Genomic DNA, 21,013 nt, shown 5'->3' with positions numbered 1-21,013 from the left:
AACTTTCACCATTCGCCTAACCTCAAGTGTCGACAATGCACCCATTGCAATCGATTTGGTCACCTCTTTACCACATGTCGTTAACACAACCAACTTTTGATGCAACCATTTACCTTACCTCTTACTCAACTCCAAACTTTACCCTATGCTCATCCGTTTACTCAATCACCCTCAACTATTAGAGCTTGCTACAATTGTGGAGACCCTAACCATTTTCGCAATGCATGCCCAAGACTCGCACACATAAACCAAATTCAATCCTACCCAACCCAAACCGCTCAATATCAAGCTTACCAAGCCCAAGTAAATCAACTTCAACCAATCCAAGCTCAACCCATCCAAGCAATTCAAGCCCAACCCACTCAACCAATTCAAGTCAACCAAATCCAAAACCACCAATCGACCTCAAGTGACCAAGATACTCAAGGACATGCGTGTTACATCAACGGTTCCTAAGTCTAAGCCTAACCCTTTTATGAAGACATGATACGCAAAGGACGTTTCTTTTATTTAGTTCTTTTCATTTAAATCTAATGTATTGACTTCATTAAATCTCCAGTTTTGTTATGAATGAGAATTATGGTTATTTATAATGGTGTTCAATCACTAATTTATTCCTATTTTTTTTCGTTTGGTGCACTATTTATTATTACACAATTTACTATCATGATTTAAATGGGCTATGACCGGTTATTTGCCGGGACTATGTGCACGGTGATGTGCATAGTTATCTAATAGTACCGTATTTGTATCATAAACTACCTATGACCGATTTCCTATAAACGTGTTGGAAATTGGGACTATGAACATGTGTTGTACATAGTTATCTAATAGGAGTTACATGTACAAATTTTACTTCGATATTTTAATATATGGCTACCTAAACCCTCTAAACTCACCTCACCTCATCCTCATGGTACTCTTAACTCATCTCATCGATTTTATAATCTTGGTTACAAACCTTATCTATTATTATAATCATAAGTCATGTGATTTGTTTGTTGTGTGAACCTATTTATTATTACGTGAATTTTCTCATCATCTCAAGTATTTTCTCTACATCGTATGTGTAAGTTACTTATGTAATTACAAAATTTTCCTCTATCTGTTTATTTCATTTTGTTGTTATTACGCTAGATGGTTAACTTCAACAATTTCGTCATTTTTTTTTGTTAATTATGTTCATCAATTTTCATTCAATTTTTAGTTCATTACTATTGATCAAATGATATCGATTTAAAAAGGTTTTCTTTTACCCTCATTTTCAAACCCACACAACGGGACGAACCATGTGCATCATGCGACGATCTAAATAATTATGAGTGCACACATAATTATCGAAATCCTCGCATGGAACTCATGTGTATACGGTTGTGTGTTATAACTCGGAACCTAGGGTAATTTTGGTTAACGGTACAAATATCGATGTGATAAGGACATGGTGGATACGCCGATGGTACATCCTATATATAAGTGTCCTTATCATGTCTTCCGTTTGTAGCATTATTTAGATCACCTGAAGATCTGTGTTATTTTTTTTATATACAAAAAAATCTCTTGACAATTACTTTTCTTCCTTGTGTTATGATTTTTCTATAATTTCGGGACGAAATTTTCAAAAAGTTGTGAATGCTGTAACATTTCGGGTTTTCCGTTTCCTTTCAGTTTGTAATCTTTACCCGACCCGGGTTCGGGTATTTTATCAATAAAGTTCATGGTTGTTTATCATTTTACTTATTTATTTATTTTATTTGATTAAAACTATAATTCATGTGCAATATCTACCCCCAAACTAACAATTGATCCACTTTGCATCCAACCTCAAAGACCAAGTACCCAATTGCAATTATTATTCAACCTTTTTCCCTCATCTTCACCCTCTCACGACACCGACGCCATACCCCCCCACCTCAATTTCGGACTTGTTAAACGTGTAATTGATCATACCATATCAATCCTTACCTTAATATGATCTCACCGACACCCTAAACTTGGTAAATTATTACCAATTGACAGTGAATTCATAAATTTTGAACCGCGGCTCATTTTGACCTTGTAACACTATAAATACCCAACCTCGTTTCAACTAAACTTGCACACACATCCACCATAGCATCACGAAACAAAACCCTAACTCAATTCTTACATTCGAAGCCGTCAACACCTAATTAGTGTTCAAGCTCCAGTCGCGAGACTTACACCACCATTAACCATCAATTCGTAACCTTTTCTGGTAATTATGATATACCTTATGTTCGTTTTTATGCGATTAACAAAAACCCCAACACAATTTTAACAAACACCAAGCAATTAAACGGATTTAAAATCTAGGGTTTTAATTTGGGGGAAAACAAGAACCAGATCATATGCTTTTATGTTTCTGTTTCTGTGTCTTGAACAAGTAAAGGCGCTGGCCTGATGGCCAACACATGTTATCTTAAAGTCTGAACCGGCCTGGGGCGCGGGTTCGAATCCCCCAGGCCCGGTTTGTTGTTTTTAATTGTTGTTTTTATTTTTATTTACTTTTAATCAAAGATTTTGATATTAATACATGTATATATACTTAAAGATGCATTTTCTTCATAAAACGAACTCCGGATCTAATTTCGTGTCATTGGACTTTTATTAACCATGTAATATACATATATGTATATATATATATAAATACGTGTATATATATGTATTGTTATCTTATCAACGATCAAACTATTTTATCTCGTATATTTACGTTAATATATTATTGTATATAATATTTAGTTTATCTATAATAATAATAATAATAATAATAATAATAATAATAATAAAAACAACAACAAGGACGACAACAACAATAACATTAATAAATATAATAGTAACCTTTATAATTAACGAAAATGTATTTACTAATATTATAGTATGACACACAACCATACCGAATCTTAAAACCCGTCATAAATCTTAGTATTTCGTTAAGATTATATTTAATTCATATTGTCATTAACAACTAGGAATATTTGTCGGTGAACCTCGAGGAGCTTGACCGTTTTCCATCCTAGCATTTTCTTTTATTATCTCGTCCCCGTTTATCCTACGCTATAAGGTGAGTTTACATATCCCCCTTTTTCATCTTTTATATTTTGGGGGTGGCATGCATACCCTATTTAAATTACTCTTTTTATTTCCACATCTATTCAAAAACACAATTCAATGTATGTTTATGTGTGATTATTGCATGCTCTATGATAATGTTCTATGTGCTTAATTGTTTATTTTATGCTTGGTGTTTGGTATCTCATCCTCATCTATCATCATCTAGTATGATCATACATTTACCCAAATACTTTGATTTTGTATCAATAAGAACGGGTCCACATCTAATTAGTTGTTTACATTTTCATAAGAATTGTAATACTCATCATTTACATATGAATTGTGATTTATATATATATATATATCAACTAAAACTTATGTACTCTCACCAACATTCGTGTTGACAAACTTTATTTTTATACATGCTACAGGTACAAGTAATTTACATTGTTCAAGATCGAAGAAATTAGTTTTACCTTAGGATATTATTCAAAATACAAAACATGATGTAATTGTTGTTTATTATTGAATTTGTGTACTTGTTAATATTAATGAAATTAAATAATTATTGTCACTTTAATTAGTGTCTTTTGAGCTACTGTCCAATCAATACGTTGCGCCCGACATGTTCCGCCTTTGGTCGGGGTGTGACAATAAAAGGAAAAGAAAATAATGTTGTAGCCCATTAAGTATGCTATACAAATTCTGGAAAAATTGGAAAAAAAGAGTGAACCGGGTATTGAACCTGAGTCCAACATCAATCATGTAAACAATGAAGCATACAATGTGAGCTACAAGACTCTTTTAGTTAGTTTTTGTTTGTATATAATTTATTTATTGCATATCCTAAATTCTTTAATTTTGGGCCCCAAAATTTTTTGGGCCTTGTGCGGTTGCACGGGCTGCACGGCCCTTGGGCCGGCCCTAGTTCTATGGTTCCTCTCCTTTTTGTAGTTCGACAACAAACCCCTCTCTTTTTATATATACATACATACATATGGGCAAGTTAATGCACAAATTAAATTAACGTGCTAACTGTAAAAATTAAGTAGTGTAATTATATTTACTAGTGTAATTATATAATTAAATCGTAGTGCAATTACACTACACTATAATTACACTATGTTGTAGATAATTACATTACTTAATTCTCATAGTTCGTACGTTAATTTAATTTGTATTTGATTTAAATCTTAAATATGTGTTAGTTTTTATAAAACACTCAAATTCTTCGTCGGTAGATTATTAATCTATAATGACGCATGATAAAGAACAGAAAGTTTTAAAGTAACTTTTTGTGTTTGTCTACAATGTTCTTTTATTATCATCTTTTATTATCAGTTTTAAAGTAATACTTTCTAATACGTGTTGGTTTAGGATGTTAGGTTTGTTTAATTATTTTAATTAAATTACCTGTTGTTTAAGAATTCTAGTTGGGTCAAGTTATTCTATAAATGTTAACAAAAATGAAAAGTGTGAGAAGCCATAGATAATTGACATGTGTCAAGTGGGACCAAAAGAAAAAAGGTATAGAGGTAATTGTACACATTTTCTCTCTCCACATGCAAGGCACGTGTTAATACCTCCATCATTTTAGAACGTTTATAACTTTTTCGTATGATATATTTTTTTTATAAAAAAAATTATCATAATAACAAACGTTTTTTTATCTTTAATATGAGTATGATTTTTATTATATAAAATTTAAAACAAAAATTACGTCATTGTATCTTTTCGCACACCATTGTGTCTTTTTTCGTCATTGTGTCTTTTCGCACACCATTATGTCTTTTTTCGTCATTGTGTCTTTTCGCACACTATTGTGTCTTTTTTCGTCATTGTGTCTTTTCGCACACCATTGTGTCTTTTTCGTCATTGTGTCTTTTCGCACACCATTGTGTCTTTTTTCGTCATTATGTATTTCAACTCATCATTATGTTTTTTTTTAAATAATAATAACACTGTTGTGTAATAAAAATATGTAAAAAATTGTAGGTTCCCAGCCGGATCTACACGAGATATCGCGTACTACGTAGGTGCGGAATCCCTACGTAAGACGTTACGAGTATAGAAAACAATACGATTAACACACGATACGATAATCAAACACGTTGTATACCAACCTTAAACACGTGATACGAAGATCACTTGATTACAGACTCTCTCTCTCAAATACTCTCTGAAAAACTGTGTGAATAATAAATAGAATAAGCCGTAACAGATGGCTTATATAATCACGACAACTTCGCCTGGCATGTTCAGGCGAAGTTGTCACTAACTTCGCTTGTCTAACAAGTTCGCCCATATCAGCGAACTTGTTAGCAACTTCGCTTATACAAAACATAAAACATTACAAACGCGATTACAGACACTAGACACTGAACTACTGACATCATGCACCAACAGACTCCCCCTTGGCATTAGCTTCATCTCTTTAGCTTCAAACACGTGTCTTGTAATCTTCAACCTTATATCTTCACGCATGCACTCCTTCTCGAACACAAACAGAAACAACTCTTTGATATTTCCTCGCTTCGTCTTTCCAAGCAGGAATATAAAAGATTTTCTTCTCATTGAGCACCTGCAGATCAGCTTGCGACAAGTTTACCAAATGCATCGGATCGTAAACTCTTAGCACCTCTTGTTCATCCTCGTCTTCCATCACTGCCTCAGCTGTCTCACAATCTACAAACCACCACTTTAGGTCTTTAAGCACATCCTTGGGCATTAGCTTCATCGGTACTTCTTTAAGGCACCGGATCGGTTTATACTTCATAATCATCCAAGGTTTTCCATCAGCTCTCAAACCTATATCCTTGTCTTCAACAAGTTTTCCCTTTTGTGGTTTTAACAGCTCAAATTTCTTCTCTTTTATACTTTCTTTCCACACAATTTTCCCAATGACTCTAGCCATATTATCGTCACTTCGATTGATTAACCCCAATCTGGCTAAGTCTTTCACTTCACATTCCGGCATTGTATTCAACGATCTTAACAGTCTTTTAAAATACTGAACACCGTCATACCTTTTAATCACGAAGAGCCTCAACTGCTCATCATAGATCCAGCAAATAATCCCTTTCTTCGCTTCAGCATAGCCTTTAATGTTGTAACTCTTCTTAAACATTGTAGGGACCGCCGGTTTCTTCGTTTTGACGAACCACTGAGCATAGCCTTCCTTCCATCTAGGCTGCTCTTCCCATTCAGACTCATCGCTTCCAATCTGTTCACTCAAATCTGCTTTCTCAACATCTGGAATGTCATGCTCAATATTTTCCTCAACTATCTCTCCCTCTTCTATCTCTGTATCAATCACAATATCTCCACCAATCTTTTCTATCACATCACTTGGCAATACATCATCATCACCAACCAAGCTATCATCCATCTCCTCTACGTCCACCACCACCACATCATCACCACCAGCTGCAGTTGTCGACTCCCCCTGAGTTGTGGAAGTTCCAAGAGCTTGATCAGTTCTTGGTAGCTCACCACCTACATCTTTCGACGCATTGGGATCATCGTCTCTATCATTCCTTCTCTTGGTCCTCAACTCGTCGCCTTTACAGCTCGTCTCTCCCTGAGATGCCAAGAACTCCATCAGAGCATCTATGATCTTTCCATGTTCTACCAGCAGGGACGACTGCATCTGATTCTCTGCAACTAGGCGTTGAATAGCCTGGGTCTGGATAAGATTCACCCTTGATTGTTCTGCCACGACCCGTTCAAGTGCTGCTATTCGTTCTGAGTCTGAGAGGGTTGCATCGAAATCGAACCTCATATGTGATATGTCTTGAGTGTAATGAGGAGGGATTTCCGATGTCACCGGGACCTCAGAAGTAGAAATAGACGTAACCGCAGGTGGTATCGTCATTGATAACCCTGCAGTGGCCACAACAGTCGACTCGATAAAGCGTGCCACGACCTCCGATGGAGTAACAGTCGGAGGCGGCAACGAAACTATTTCCGGAGCCGAAAGTTGGAAAGTAGTGGGTGGGAGGCCAAAAGTAGACGAGGTAGCCACCACGGGAACACCCGTAGCGCTTGGCCTTGTAACCTGTAGGGATGAGGGAACCATTGTCATACCGGATAGTGCTGGTGGAGTGAAACGTACCACCCTAGAGCTCTCACCGGCTCCTGATCCTGCACCTATCCGTTCCCTTCTTGACCTTCGGATCAGTTGTTGTACCTCTTCCTCATAATCAGACTCGCTATCATCATCTGTTCTCTTTCTTTTCCCATGTAGTCTTTCTCGAGTCACCATAATCCTTCTCGCCTCTGCCACTTCATTATCAGAATCAGAACCAGCCACCGTAGCAGCTGTTCTAGTAACATTCACAGTCGACACTTGGGCTACCGAGACCTGTACATCTTCCTCTGGATCCACCCGATCCATATCAAAGAAGCCTTGACCACCAAATTCTTCGTCAAGGTTCACATTCTCCTCCGGTGACACAACAGGAGCAGCAGGTATAGCTTGAGGTGCTCCTGCCTGTTGTGGTGCCGGGTCCCTAAACTCATCCCCACGAGCAGGCACATACCCCGGGTTGATTAAGTACCCAAAGAGTGGAGTATGGCGAGGACGAAGCTCAGGTTTGCTCCTCGCACTGGAGGATCTGCATTGGGCGAAGATCCGTTTGTTCACACTCTCAACATATCGGATCGGACGGCGCTGAGGAAGCGTTGGAGCAACATGATTCAAGATCATTTGAAGGAATCTTGGATACATGATGAACAGCTCACGCGCCATCGCTCTTCGTTGACGATCAATCTCATAAAAGACCATCTGACTAAAGCCGAATCGCTTGTTGTACGTTAGAGCAGTCATCGCTGACTGCATGGTCGCGCCCATGCCATCAGTGCCCGCCTTTCTCCCTGACATGCATACTATCATAACATGCATAAGAAAGCGCCACTGGTCAAGCAGAAATCCCTTCCTTCTCTGCGAATCCCCCAAGGGACCAGAATAACCCATCCTCAAAAATGCTCCATCGCGGAAAGGAGCTACAAACTCTGTCGGGTCATCCCTTGTCTCGTTTCCAAACAGCAGAGCCGCCCGGATATGTTCAGAAGAGAACTGAACAATTTGATTGTTTACTGTTGCTCGCATCACCGGGGGTTCAACTCTACAGTCGTATTCCACGGTTTGCCAGAAATCCTCAATGTTGGATAAGGATATCGGCAGAGTTGTTGTAATGGCGTGGAATATCCTCGAGCGTAACAGAAATGTGATGATTTCGCGGAAATCATCAACTTCGCTCGCCTCCGGGTCTAAGGTGATATACATGTTGTGACCCTGGAAGAACTGTCTTTGTTGGTCACCTCCGTCATCACCGCCTGCACCACCTGCTCCAGCAACAGCAGCCATATCTGCAATAAACAGGTTAAGTTAGATAAACTTCAAAGCGAATCACAAGTTCACCTGTTACCATGAGCGAAGTTGTGATCAATACTGTATAGGCGAAGTTAAAGGTGAGGCGAAGTTGGGAAACAACTTCGCTTCAACTTGAACTTCGTCTGATAATAGTTAAGTTAAATGGTCCAGGCGAAGTTAATGAGAACTTCGCCTAATCACAACATCGCCTCTTAAGATAAACCTCAGGCGAAGTTAAACCTCAGGCGAAGTTAAACCTCAGGCGAAGTTACGGATAACTTCGCCTAAACTGTAACTTCGCCGAATTTGAATCGCCAACAGTTAGGATTTTGAACAACGTGTAGAAGATGATTTCGGAGATCGAGGACTCCGAAATACATGATTTTATGAAGTTTTATACGTTCAAGTGGTTTACTATCACGTAAAAACAAGTTTGAAATCGGGTGTTTAAGGTTTCGAAAGACGAGGTCGATAATCGAGTCGAAACGACCGATGATCAACCTCAAAAACATTGATTATACGATAAAGGAATCCTAAACACCTTGAAATCGGATTAGAATCGGAAAAGAATGAACAACTGCAAGATCGATGGATTATACGATAAGTTCGCTAGGTTTAGGAAGATAAGTTCGTTGGTTTTGAAAATTATGAAACTGTTTGACCTTAAACTTCTTTATATAGGGCCACAGATGTATCGGCGAAGTTGTGGATAACTTCGCCTATCAGGCGAAGTTATGCCGAACTTCGCTGATATTAAAATTTTTCAAAACAAACCCCATAATTTGAACAATTTGCAATTAAGTTTTAAAACATCCTTTAAAGCGTTAAATGAAACGATCAAGACCAAGTAACCAGGTATAAAATCAAACAATTACAAAAGTAACAAAAATTTGAAAAATTAAAGTACACGGGATCAAATTTCAGTCTCGACAGGGACTACCATGTTTTAGAAAAGATCCGAACAGGAATCATACCAATTTCGTGACTGTCACACAGATCCGTGTTCAACTGTATTATGACATAAAGAAACAGGTTGTAAGCAGGTAATCTACTTAAAATGGTTTTCATCGTTTCTGTGATACGAGTTAGGTTCAATTAAGCTCAAAACTTAAGTGGGCAACAACTCAGAGATTATGATGCCTCCTATCTATTCTCAAGGCGTATTAGGCTTTCCCCAAGTAACCCAAATTGACCTCGACCCGTAGTGTCTGATTAAGTAGTAATTACTCTTCGATCTTAGACTCTGCTTCCCGTTCACCTTCTTGTGTCTTGATTGATAATCATTATTATTATGAACTCTAGAATTTTTTTTTTTTTTTTTTAATCTAACATGTATATACACAACTTCAAGTAAAAAATAACTGCAAGTCCCAAATCTGGATCACTGCAGTGTCTTGACACGCTATCTTCACGGGAATCAGAACACTCACGGTCTCGTGTATGACTGGGTAATCGCTTTTCTGCCTATCATTCGGAAAGATATTTATGAAGACATGCACAACTCTTAAGGAGTTTCCACAAAGAATCGAGTAGATTTAGTTAGTATCACTTCTACTTTTACGCACCATAAAAAGATACCATGACATACAATGACTGTTCTAAAGTCTTTTAAGCCTAATAACTTCACTAGTTAAGCATACAGAATCAGTATATCTATCACTTTCCAAGGTTGGATCAATTTTCTGTTAAACATAATAAAGTAACTTCTTACGAAGTAGTAGACTTGAAAAATAATTTCATTTCCCGAACAGAAATTTTAACATCAATCGCCCCGACCAAAACAAAGTCTTCAGGTAAACGGCTATCCCGAAGATCCAATGGATCAGCTGGACCGACCACATACAAGTATGTGTTCTTCTAACTAAGTATGATCGATTAATTTTCAACGAAAGAATAAAAACACATCATAAACCGCCCCGGTCACTCTCAGTCATCTGGTTAATGGCTATCCTCAGATTCTACCAGTAGAAATGAGGACCAAACATATCCGAAGAAATGTCCATCAAACTAAGGCAACCGACATAATTCTAAGCGATAGTGACGTTTTTTTTTTTTTATATATATATAACACAAACACAAAGCATGGTTACTCGGGATTGATCATCCCATTCAGCTCAACAAGGTTTTGAAATCTAGTTTTGTCAAACGCTTTCGTGAACAAGTCAGCGAAATTATCTAACGTGTCAACCTTTTCGAGCTCAATCAGCTTCTTCTCAGCACAATCCCGTATAAAATGATGACGTATGTCAATATGTTTAGTTTTACAGTGCTTCACGGGATTGTTAGTTACTGAGATAGCAGCAGTGTTATCAATGCAAATAGGAGTAAGTGAGAAATTCAGACCATAGTCGCGCAACTGTTGTTGAATCCAAAGAACCTGGGAGCAGCAGTTGGATGCTGCCATGTATTCTGCTTCACAGGTTGAAATTGCGACTGAAGTCTGCTTCTTGCATTGCCACGACACCAATCTGCCACCAAGAAACTGACATCCACCAGTTGTAGATTTCCGACTCTGATTGCACCCTCCATAATCAGAATCTGTGTAAGCGACTAGCTCCAAGTCTCCTCCTCTCGGGTACCACAACCCCAGCTTCGGCTTGCCCTTGAGATACCGCAGTATCCTCTTCGCAACCTTCAAATGAGATTCTTTTGGCTTTGCCTGAAAGCGTGCACAAAGACAAACAGCAAACATTATATCAGGCCTAGAAGCAGTTAAGTACATTAAAGAACCTATAATAGCCCGATATTGGGTTGGGTCCACGTCTGCATCATTGTCTGAATCAGCACCCAATTTGTGATTGACGCAAACTGGAGTATCATATGGAGTGCTGTCCTCCATCTTGAAGCGTTTGAGAACATCATGGACATACTTTGTCTGATGAATAAACATCCCGTCTTTCTTCTGATCAACCTGCAATCCTAAAAAGAAAGTTAGTTCACCCATAGCACTCATTTCAAATCTCTTCTTCATGACGGCCTCAAACTCCTGACACATGGCGACCTTTGATGCAGCAAAGATAATGTCGTCCACGTAGACTTGCACAAGCAGAAAGTCGCTTCCTTTTCTCTTGAAGAACAACGTGCTATCAATCTTACCTCTTTCAAACTCATTCTCAAGCAAGTAATCGGATAACGTTGAGTACCAGGCACGAGGTGCCTGATGTAGTCCATACAGCGCTTTACTTAGCTTGTACACGTGATCGGGAAAGTCAGGGTCAGGAAAATCCGGAGGTTGCTCAACGTACACAACCTCATCGACTTTACCATTTAGGAACACGCTCTTCACATCCAACTGAAAAACCTTCATCTCCTTATGAGCAGCAAATGCCAAAAACAGCCGAATAGCTTCCAATCTTGCCACAGGAGCAAACACCTCATTGTAATCAATCCCCTCTTGTTGATTAAAGCCTTTAACAACCAGCCTCGCCTTGTTCCTGATAACAACCCCTTTCTCATCTCTCTTACATTTGAAGACCCACTTCGTGCCTATCGCATGCACATTCTTCGGTTTTTCAACCAAATTCCATACTTCCATTTTCTTAAACTGAGCTAACTCTTCTTGCATGGCTTCGACCCACGAGCTGTCCTTAAGAGCCATTTGATAGTTCTTTGGTTCAATCTGGCTGATGAAGCAGGTGTACAAGCATTCGTTGATAATGCCCGTGTCTTTAATGCTTGTGTAAACACAGGTGTGCTCATTCACGCTTTTTCTTGTTTGTACACCGACGGACAGATCACCTATCACATTCTCCAACGGGTGATTTTTGTGAATTCTCGTAGTCGGAACCGAACTAACATTTAGATTATCTTCCAAGTTCGAAGATAGCTCATCCATGGTTGATTGATGTTGAGAGTGAAATGGATTGATGAATTCCTCTTCAGTAGAGGCAGCAGGGGTATTGACAGTATTTGACGAGGAAGGCTGACATTCATCATACTGTGGTCGTTGCACCAAAGTGTATTCCTCATCGCATATCATCTTCGTAGCAATTCTTTCCTCAACTTCTGCAAAATTCAGATAAGGTATGTTAAAAGATTTAAAAAGTCTATCATAGTCAAAAACCCCAGCGGGTCCCGTGCTTGGTTTTGGTGATTTGTAACTTGTGATATCAGTGTTACACACCACCTCAACCTTGCTGGTCGATGTATTAAAGACCCGTCTGTTGGGAGTCCCAACAACGTATCCGACTAAGATTCCTTCGTCGGCTACTTCACCAAATTTTGAATTGGTCTTTAATATCGAACACGGGGACCCGAATGGTTCAAGACCACTCAAGTTGGGCTTTCTCCCATGCATTAGTTCATAAAAGGTTTTATTTAATCTTTTAACAGTTAACACTCTATTAAGGATATAACAGGCTGTTGCAACAGCTTCAGCCCAAAACACCACAGGAAGTTGCGAATCAGCCAGCATGGTTCTGGCTCCTTCAATTAAAGTTCTGTTCTTCCACTCAGCCACTCCATTTTGTTGCGGAGTATACGGTGCGCTGTATTGGTGTTCAATCCCCTTCTGTAGGTAGAAGATCTCCATCTGATAGTTCTTGAACTCAGTCCCATTGTCACTCCTGATGTATTTAACTCTTTTTCCCATAATGTTCTCAACTTTGGTAATCAAATTTATTACCATCTGAACAGTTTCATCCTTCGACTTCAGGAAATATACCCACGAGTATCGAGAAAAATCATCAGTAATCACCAAGCAGTACGATGTTCCCCCTAGACTTTTTACATTCACTGGACCAAAGAGATCCATGTGAAGTAGGTCTAGGGTACTGACTATTGAGTTGACCTTCTTGGTGTGATGGGATTTCTTGTGTTGCTTTCCCTTCTTGCATGATAAGCATTTGTCTTCGAAGTTGAAATTCTTCAAGGGAACCCCCAACACAAGCCCATTTTTGACAAGGTAGTTCATCTTACGAAGATGAATGTGCCCCATTCTCCTATGCCATAATTCGGACTCTGATTCAGTCGCTTTCGACAAAAGACACGATTCTTCAGTGGCCATTTCAGTAGACCTCATATCCATAATATACGTATTCTTCACTCTTGAAGCCTTCATAACAATCCAGTCCTCTGGTATCTTAAAACCAGGATACAACACTATCGCCTCATTCTTCGTGAAATGCACGGTATAATCCTTGTCACAGATCTGCGAAACACTCAGCAGATTGTGCTTCAGTTCTTCAACAAAGTTAACTTTCTCTAGCGTCATCTTCCCGTTAGTCACAGTCCCAATTCCTGTGATCTTTCCACCGCTCTCTCCTGCGAAACTCACTCTACCACCTTGAACAGGTTTCCAGTCTTGTAACAATTTCTTGTTACCCGTCATGTGCCGGGAACAGCCGCTATCCACAACCCATTGATTGTTGGCAGCCCTGTTCAACTGTTCCTGCACGATTAAAGCAGATTATTAGAATCTTGGGACCCAAGACCTCTTGGTCTTGGGTCGATACATCCCGTACCTTGGCTGTCCAAAGTTAGTATCATAATCATTTCTGTGAGTCCTAACAGGATACCTTCTTGTGGATTGTCTATGAGGCCATCCAAACCGTCTTGAATTAAATGAATTATTAGTTATGGTTTGGGTGTTACCAGTGAAAAACTGAGATCTATTTCTTTGAAAACCTGGATTAGTCCATTTTCTGAAATTCGATGGGTTTTCAGTTTTATCATTAAATTGATTACTGTTAGCTCTTTTCTCATATTTTAAAGGCCTTACACCTCTGAATTTTTGCTTCAGAGGGCAATCAGCAACAAGATGTCCTTGTTGATTACATCTAAAACAACACCTGTTTTCAACTTTCTTATCAAAAGTTGTCTTAGATGTTGAGGCTGTATTACTGCCTGTTTGTCTCACATATGGTGGGACATACGGGTTTAGTGGAGACTTCTTTTCAGGTGTTTTATTTTTTTCTCCACTTTTTGGTAACACTTCCTCTTGTTTTGTCTCACACGACTCAGAAGACTTGTCCGAGTTAGATGAGACAGGACTCGGAGCAGAAATTTTAACACTTGCAACAGGCTTACTAACTTCTGGTTCTTTAATCGTTACTTTAACCGGAACTGTCTGACCATAGTCAACATCGACAGATTTCTGATTACTAGGGTTAAAAGTGTAATTATGATTGAAAGGTGGTGGAACTTCATGATAACCAATTCCTCCCCTTTTTGGAGAACCTTGATCACTAACGAGGTGATCAAGTATAGCGGAGGAATTTCTGAATTGTTCAAGTTTCCTGTTAAGTTCCACCACTTTTACCTGGTGATCAGCTATCTGTTTTTCCCTCTCAGCTATTAGTTTGGTTTTCTCTTCTAGAACTTCATAGCTAAGATCAATCACTTTAATTTTTTCAGCAAGCTTTGCTTTAAGACTTTTAATATCTGTTTCACTAGCTTTAATTTTTACTTTGTAACTATTTTCTCTAGCTTTAGTGAAGTGATGATCTTCTTTTAAAGTTTTATATTGCGCATCCAAACTAACAAACTGATCAGTTAGAGTTGTCAGTTGTTCAGACAGATGTTCACACTTAGTACAAGGGAGTTCGGTACTTACCTCGGAGAGCTGGTCTGCTACATCTGCCATGTACGCTTCATTTTTGCCAGTTCCCTTCTCACTATCTGCATTTTTGATGTTTGCCAAGTTGGCCTGTTCAAATACTTCTTCAACATGCAGATTCCAGTTGTACTCTTCGTTCTGTCTGGAAATCATGGCTCTATAGTCATTACCACTACCACTTTGCTGTGTAGATCTGTTCTGACTGCGTTCTACACGTTCATTCTTGCATTCTTTTGCAAAGTGGCCATTCTGCTGACAGTTGTAGCAGCGAACCTTCGTCTTATCAAACCCTGGCCTCTCACCGACAAACTTCTTGCCAGTCTTCTTCATGAACCTCTTTACCCTTCTCACTATCATGGCCATCTGCCACTGCAGATCCATCTCCTCCAGATCATCAGCATCGATCTGGTCATAGTCTTCATCCAAAACTGCAGGATCAACGATCTTACCCTGAATGTAGTTCTCATACGAAGCAATAAAAGATGCATAGAGAGCAAACTGCTGTTCAGCAGATTTGACACTCATGGGCATCTTCTAGTAGTTGTTGTTTGAAACACTTGGGGAATAACTACTCTTGGTCGCTTGAGGTTGAGAAGCATTTGACCCTCCAGCTACATATCACACATCACCGTTCATGTTAAGAGATACATGTCCCTCATGTGTTGAGCTCGCGCCTGACTCTCCCTTAGAGTAATAAGCAGATGATTCCGTTTTCGAACTTGATCCTGAGTTAACCTTTGCCCCATACATACCCGGATCTTGAACCTGATCGGTAGGTGTCTCCTTTCGTACCATGTTCAGTTCAAACGTTCTTAGCTTGTTAACTGCTGTCTCAAGGTCATAGTCAGCAAAGTCTTTATCTTCTCTCATCAACACTGTATACATCTCCCATTTTGGTGGGAGAGCATCAAGAAGCTTCTCAACAATCTCATCTTCTTTGTATGCAATTGAATAGTTGCTGAGTTCAGTCATCAGATGATAATATCTAGTGATGATATCATCAAGTGATTCATTTTTCAGATACTTGAAGACCGAGAATTGGGTTTTTAGAAGTTTAATCTTCGAAGCACGAATTCCCACATTGCCCTCAAAACGGTTTTCAAGAGCTTCCCAAAGCTCTCTAGCAGTTTATACTTTCGGAAGGTGTGAAGTATCTCTTGTGGAAGAGCCATTGTAATTGCTGCATGAGCTTTACTTTCTGCCTCATACATCTTCTTCTCTTCATCTTCCATCTCTTTGTACTTCTTGATCTGATCACGACCTTCATACTCAGTAGTAGGTGGAATGTAACCATCTTGTATACACACCCACATCTTGGCATCTTGATACTTGACATATTGTTCAAAACGATCTTTCCACGCTACATAATCCGTTTTCTTAAGCATCTTAGGTGCTTTTGTAGCCGAACCAGCTTCTACTTCCATCTTTACTAGTTCAGTAATGTTTATCGAAGACATCTTTCTCAAAACTCAAAGAAATCCGAAAATAAAAAATTTTATTTTCAAATAGCTCTGTAGGCGAAGTTGTGGATAACTTCGCTTAAAACTTAACTTCGCGTGAATCAGTAACTTCGCTAACTTTCTTAAATTCGCTGGATTGGCGAACTTGAGAATAACTTCACTTAAGTTGAGCGAACTTGGGAGGTAGGCGAAGTTGTGGGTAACTTCGCTTGAGGTAAGCGAACTTGAAGAGGTAGGCGAAGTTGTGGATAACTTCGCTTAACCTTATATCTTCGCCGAAACCCTACTAACAGTGACGGCAACTTCGCCTGATGAACACGAAGCTTCTGCAGATTATATTTCTGGGTTTTTCGAGGTTTGTGAAGGTGTTATAGGTTGTTTAAGATTGTAGGAGGAGAGTATAGCACAAAAGCTCAGAAAACTCGTCCCGCGAATAGTCGAACGGAACGATTTCTATACCCGCGTGATAATCCCGAACCACACAATCGAGCAAAAGCTCTGATACCAATTGTAGGTTCCCAGCCGGATCTACACGAGATATCGCGTACTACGTAGGTGCGGAATCCCTACGTAAGACGTTACGAGTATAGAAAACAATACGGTTAACACACGATACGATAATCAAACACGTTGTATACCAACCTTAAACACGTGATACGAAGATCACTTGATTACAGACTCTCTATCTCGAATACTCTCTGAAAAACTGTGTGAATAATAAATCGAATAAGCCGTAACAGATGGCTTATATAATCACGACAACTTCGCCTGGCATGTTCAGGCGAAGTTGTCACTAACTTCGCTTGTCTAACAAGTTCGCCCATATCAGCGAACTTGTTAGCAACTTTGCTTATACAAAACATAAAACATTACAAACGCGATTACAGACACTAGACACTGAACTACTGACATCATGCACCAACAAAAATAATGATAAATTAACAACAAATTATCTAATACATAAAACAAAATGATTAATACATGTTACACAATAACTTGAAACGTAAAACACAATGGTGAATACGTATAACACAATGACCTTAAACATAAGACACGATGGTGAATACGTATAACACAATGACCTAAAACGTAAGACACAGTGATGAATATATATAAAACAATGACTTGAAACGTAAAACACAATGGAAACAATATATTACACAAAAGAAAAATCTATAATACAATTCATATGAAAACTCAACTAAAAGACACAATGAACAACAAAAAACACAATTAAAAAAACACATTAATTTTTTTATTTTTATATAACAATATGATACTCATATTAAAGATAAAAAACGCTTATTATTATGGTGATTTTTTTTTAAAAAAAATAATGTCGTATGAAAAAATTATGGACATTTTAAAATGATGGGAGAATTGACATATGCATTGCATGTGGGGAGATAAAGTCAACAAATGTGGGTTATTACCTTCATGCCCTTTCAATCAATTTTTATTTATTAAATTAATCTCAGTCATTCAAATCTAAGATCAATGGACTAGATTACTTCTCACTCTTCTTATTTTTGTTGTTCTTTGTATTTTAACTTACCCTTGGTCTATATATATAAACCGTGTAAACGAGTATACCAATTCGATCTTGAGTTCATATAACACAAAATCACGTGATTTATAAGTTGTGTTCTTGATTGTTCGTATCTATTCCACAGTCTATTTGTTAAACAATTAAGAACATTGATTTAACAAGTGGTTAAACTATTTATTTCGAAAGAGATTGCTTTGGATATAAAATTTTATCCAAATTTATTAAAAAAACGAAAGAATTATTGAGATGGACTTTTAGCAGTCAAGCCAATATTCTATCTTTGTGTTTTTTACTCTTTTTTTCCAGTCAATCACTCAATATAGTCAAGCACTGGGAGCCTGTCCCTTCTAAAAATATTTAATTGGGTTCTTAATAAATGTCCAAACTCAAATATTAATTACCATAGCATATTTGATACGTTTGTTGTAAATACGATTAGAATTTTACACTTAACGACTTAATGTGACAAAAAGACAAATGTGTGAGCTTTTTGTAGACAAAATATTACTAATATGATATGGGTGTCCAAATAATAGAGTTACAAGCTCAAGAAATACAAAGGATAGTAATGAGTCATGATAACACATTAAGTACATTATTGCACCACTTCAAATAAGAGTACAATATTCACATCATCATAAAACTTATTTCAATCTCATTGTGTACATATTTAATAATACATAACTTTTTTATAACAACTAACTCATACATTTGCTAAATATACTCTTAAATCTATATAAAAACACTAACCAGGTACACATTTACTACACTCTAATAATACACAAATAAATTAACCAGCTGCCCGTACTCACTTGATAAACTCCATATTGTTCTCAACATAAATATCCAACGATGACCATATATCCTGGGAAAAAGATTCACAAATGAAATCGTCGACAAAATTAAAAGGTGACAGCAAGTTATTGCCTGATGGCATGATATCATTGCCTGCTACAAATGGCTCAGTCCAGAAATCACTAAACGTTTTTTCATCATCTAATGTTCGTTGACTCGAGCCACATGTTTCTTTGACAACATTTTCTTTAGGGTTAGCCTGATGAACATTGGGATCAACGGTTCCAACATGTGCACTTCTAGAGACACTTTGGTCATCTTGAACTCGTTTCTTCAAATGTGTGTTCCAACGGTTTTTTATTTCATTATCACTTCTTCCCGGTAACTTTGCAGCTATCGTAGACCATCTGTCCATAAAAAGACCAAAATTCTATTAGAAGCCCTCTTTTGATTAGTATGTTAATATTATATACACACACAAATAAGCAAAAGTATTAAAAGGTTATTTGAACAGACTTGTTGCCTAGCTTGTTATGTAAATCAATAACCAGATCATCTTCTTGCTTTGAAAAATTCCCATGTTTCATGTTTGGACGGAGATAATTCATCCATCTCAACCTACAACTTTTACCACATCTAGATACACCTAAACAGAAAACATTAAAGAACAATATTAAGCAAATTATGTTCAATTAAAAGATGTTAATTACTACTACTAGCTAGCTGATATTAAGTGATTGATGGACATGCATGCATGCATATATATATATATATATATATATATATATATATAATACATATATACCAGCAAACTTTGGAAGTAAACTCCAGTTCCAATGGCCATATCTCTGGATGTATATTCTTAACTTGTTATCTTCATCTTCACTCCATGCACCTTTCTTTATTCCATTTTTGTCATACCATGATGCCTTCACCATCTTTTCAATTAATAAGCCACTCAACACAATAATTTAGATATCTTCTTCACCAACTACACTTATATATACACTAATATTATCTAATTGTGATCCCTATATATATATATATATAGATTATAGAACCAAGTCAACATTGGAATCTTGACATATAACTGATCATTTATTGTTCTTTTGGGGCGTTGAGGTTTTTTTTTTTTTTTTTTCAAACTTCTGGCAGTTTTGGATTTTTAAATTGATTTTAAGTGATAAAAAAATTATACAAAAATATCATTGAATTAATGTCAACAAATTTAAACTTCTCAACCATTTTTAAGAATCATGTGTTGAAACAAATTAATTCCCGCCTTCAGGTAGATGCTTAACGAGTTTCGGGCAAAGAATGAGAGACTTTTCCGGTTTGAGTCCGTCTTGTTAGATGTGGCAGCGACATTATCTCTCTAACGAATCATGAGAAGGTTGAGAGTACAAAAACGTGTTAAGAGGGTCCACGGGCTTAAAGCCACGTGAACACTCAAGTTGGGGCTAAAATCACAAGAATATGTATGAAGGGAGAGTTTGGCCTAGCTTTTACTTTTTGACGTATGCTTATATTTTAAGGTAGCTTATAGCTTTATATATATAACCATATTTTCAACCTCTCACTAAACTTACTATTCATAAAGATATCAAATTTTAGCCACAAAAATTTATCAAATATACTAATATACTATTGACGAAAGTTTCAAATACCGACCACAAAATTCAACCATGTAGTCCAACTCATTTTTCCATACTCACGGAAACGTAGTCTTAATTCTTCAACGGTTTCCAAACGCTGGTGTTATGCTATTTGTTTGCTTTATTTGCCAAACTTGGAATACAGTGATTGTATTTTTATAGTTTTGTTCTAGACTTTAATCGTGTACCAACCATATATATATATATATACACACACACACAACATATTAACACACTAATAGACCCCCGCGCTGCAACGCGCGAGCACAAAAACTTGTTTTCTATTATTTGATAAGCTCTTTTTAAGTGTTTGGATTAGCTTATATTCTACAAGTTGATAAGCTCTTTTTTAAGTGTTTGTGTTAGCTTTTTTTATTTAGCTTATGTTAGTAAAATGACCAAAAGGGGCATGGTTGCATATTATCACATAACTTATCTAAGTATAATTGTCTACTATGAAATTCTACGTGTCGCTCTCAGATTTTCCCCTCATTCTCTAGAGCCACCAGATTGTTTGAATTCAAAATGAAGGATTCTCATGCATTTGACCCGAAA

At 37.5% G+C, this 21,013-nt stretch overlaps 2 protein-coding genes across 2 annotated transcripts in view; both read right to left on the bottom strand.

Annotated features, from left to right (window-relative positions):
- Positions 1–19,744, bottom strand: part of LOC143583560 (myb-related protein 315-like) — a 68,475-nt gene extending 48,731 nt beyond the window's left edge. Inside the window, exons 1-3 of the mRNA XM_077065839.1 lie at positions 19,609–19,744; positions 19,320–19,449; positions 18,821–19,210 (exon numbers count right to left, since the gene is read on the bottom strand). Of these exons, the coding sequence (XP_076921954.1) occupies positions 18,821–19,210; positions 19,320–19,449; positions 19,609–19,741 (653 nt within the window). The 5' untranslated portion in view covers positions 19,742–19,744. The remainder of the gene's footprint in view (positions 1–18,820; positions 19,211–19,319; positions 19,450–19,608) is intronic.
- LOC143583565 (uncharacterized) overlaps positions 1–21,013 on the bottom strand; it is a 168,648-nt gene that overhangs the window by 145,683 nt on the left and 1,952 nt on the right. The window lies entirely within an intron of this gene.

This window comes from Bidens hawaiensis, unplaced genomic scaffold (assembly GCF_021521415.1).
Source record: "Bidens hawaiensis isolate Kalapana, Puna unplaced genomic scaffold, B.hawaiensis_p1.1 tig00032455_1, whole genome shotgun sequence".
NCBI lineage: Eukaryota > Viridiplantae > Streptophyta > Magnoliopsida > Asterales > Asteraceae > Bidens > Bidens hawaiensis.
Note: the sequence above shows the minus strand (reverse complement) of the source record. Positions and strands in the feature narration are given on the sequence as shown.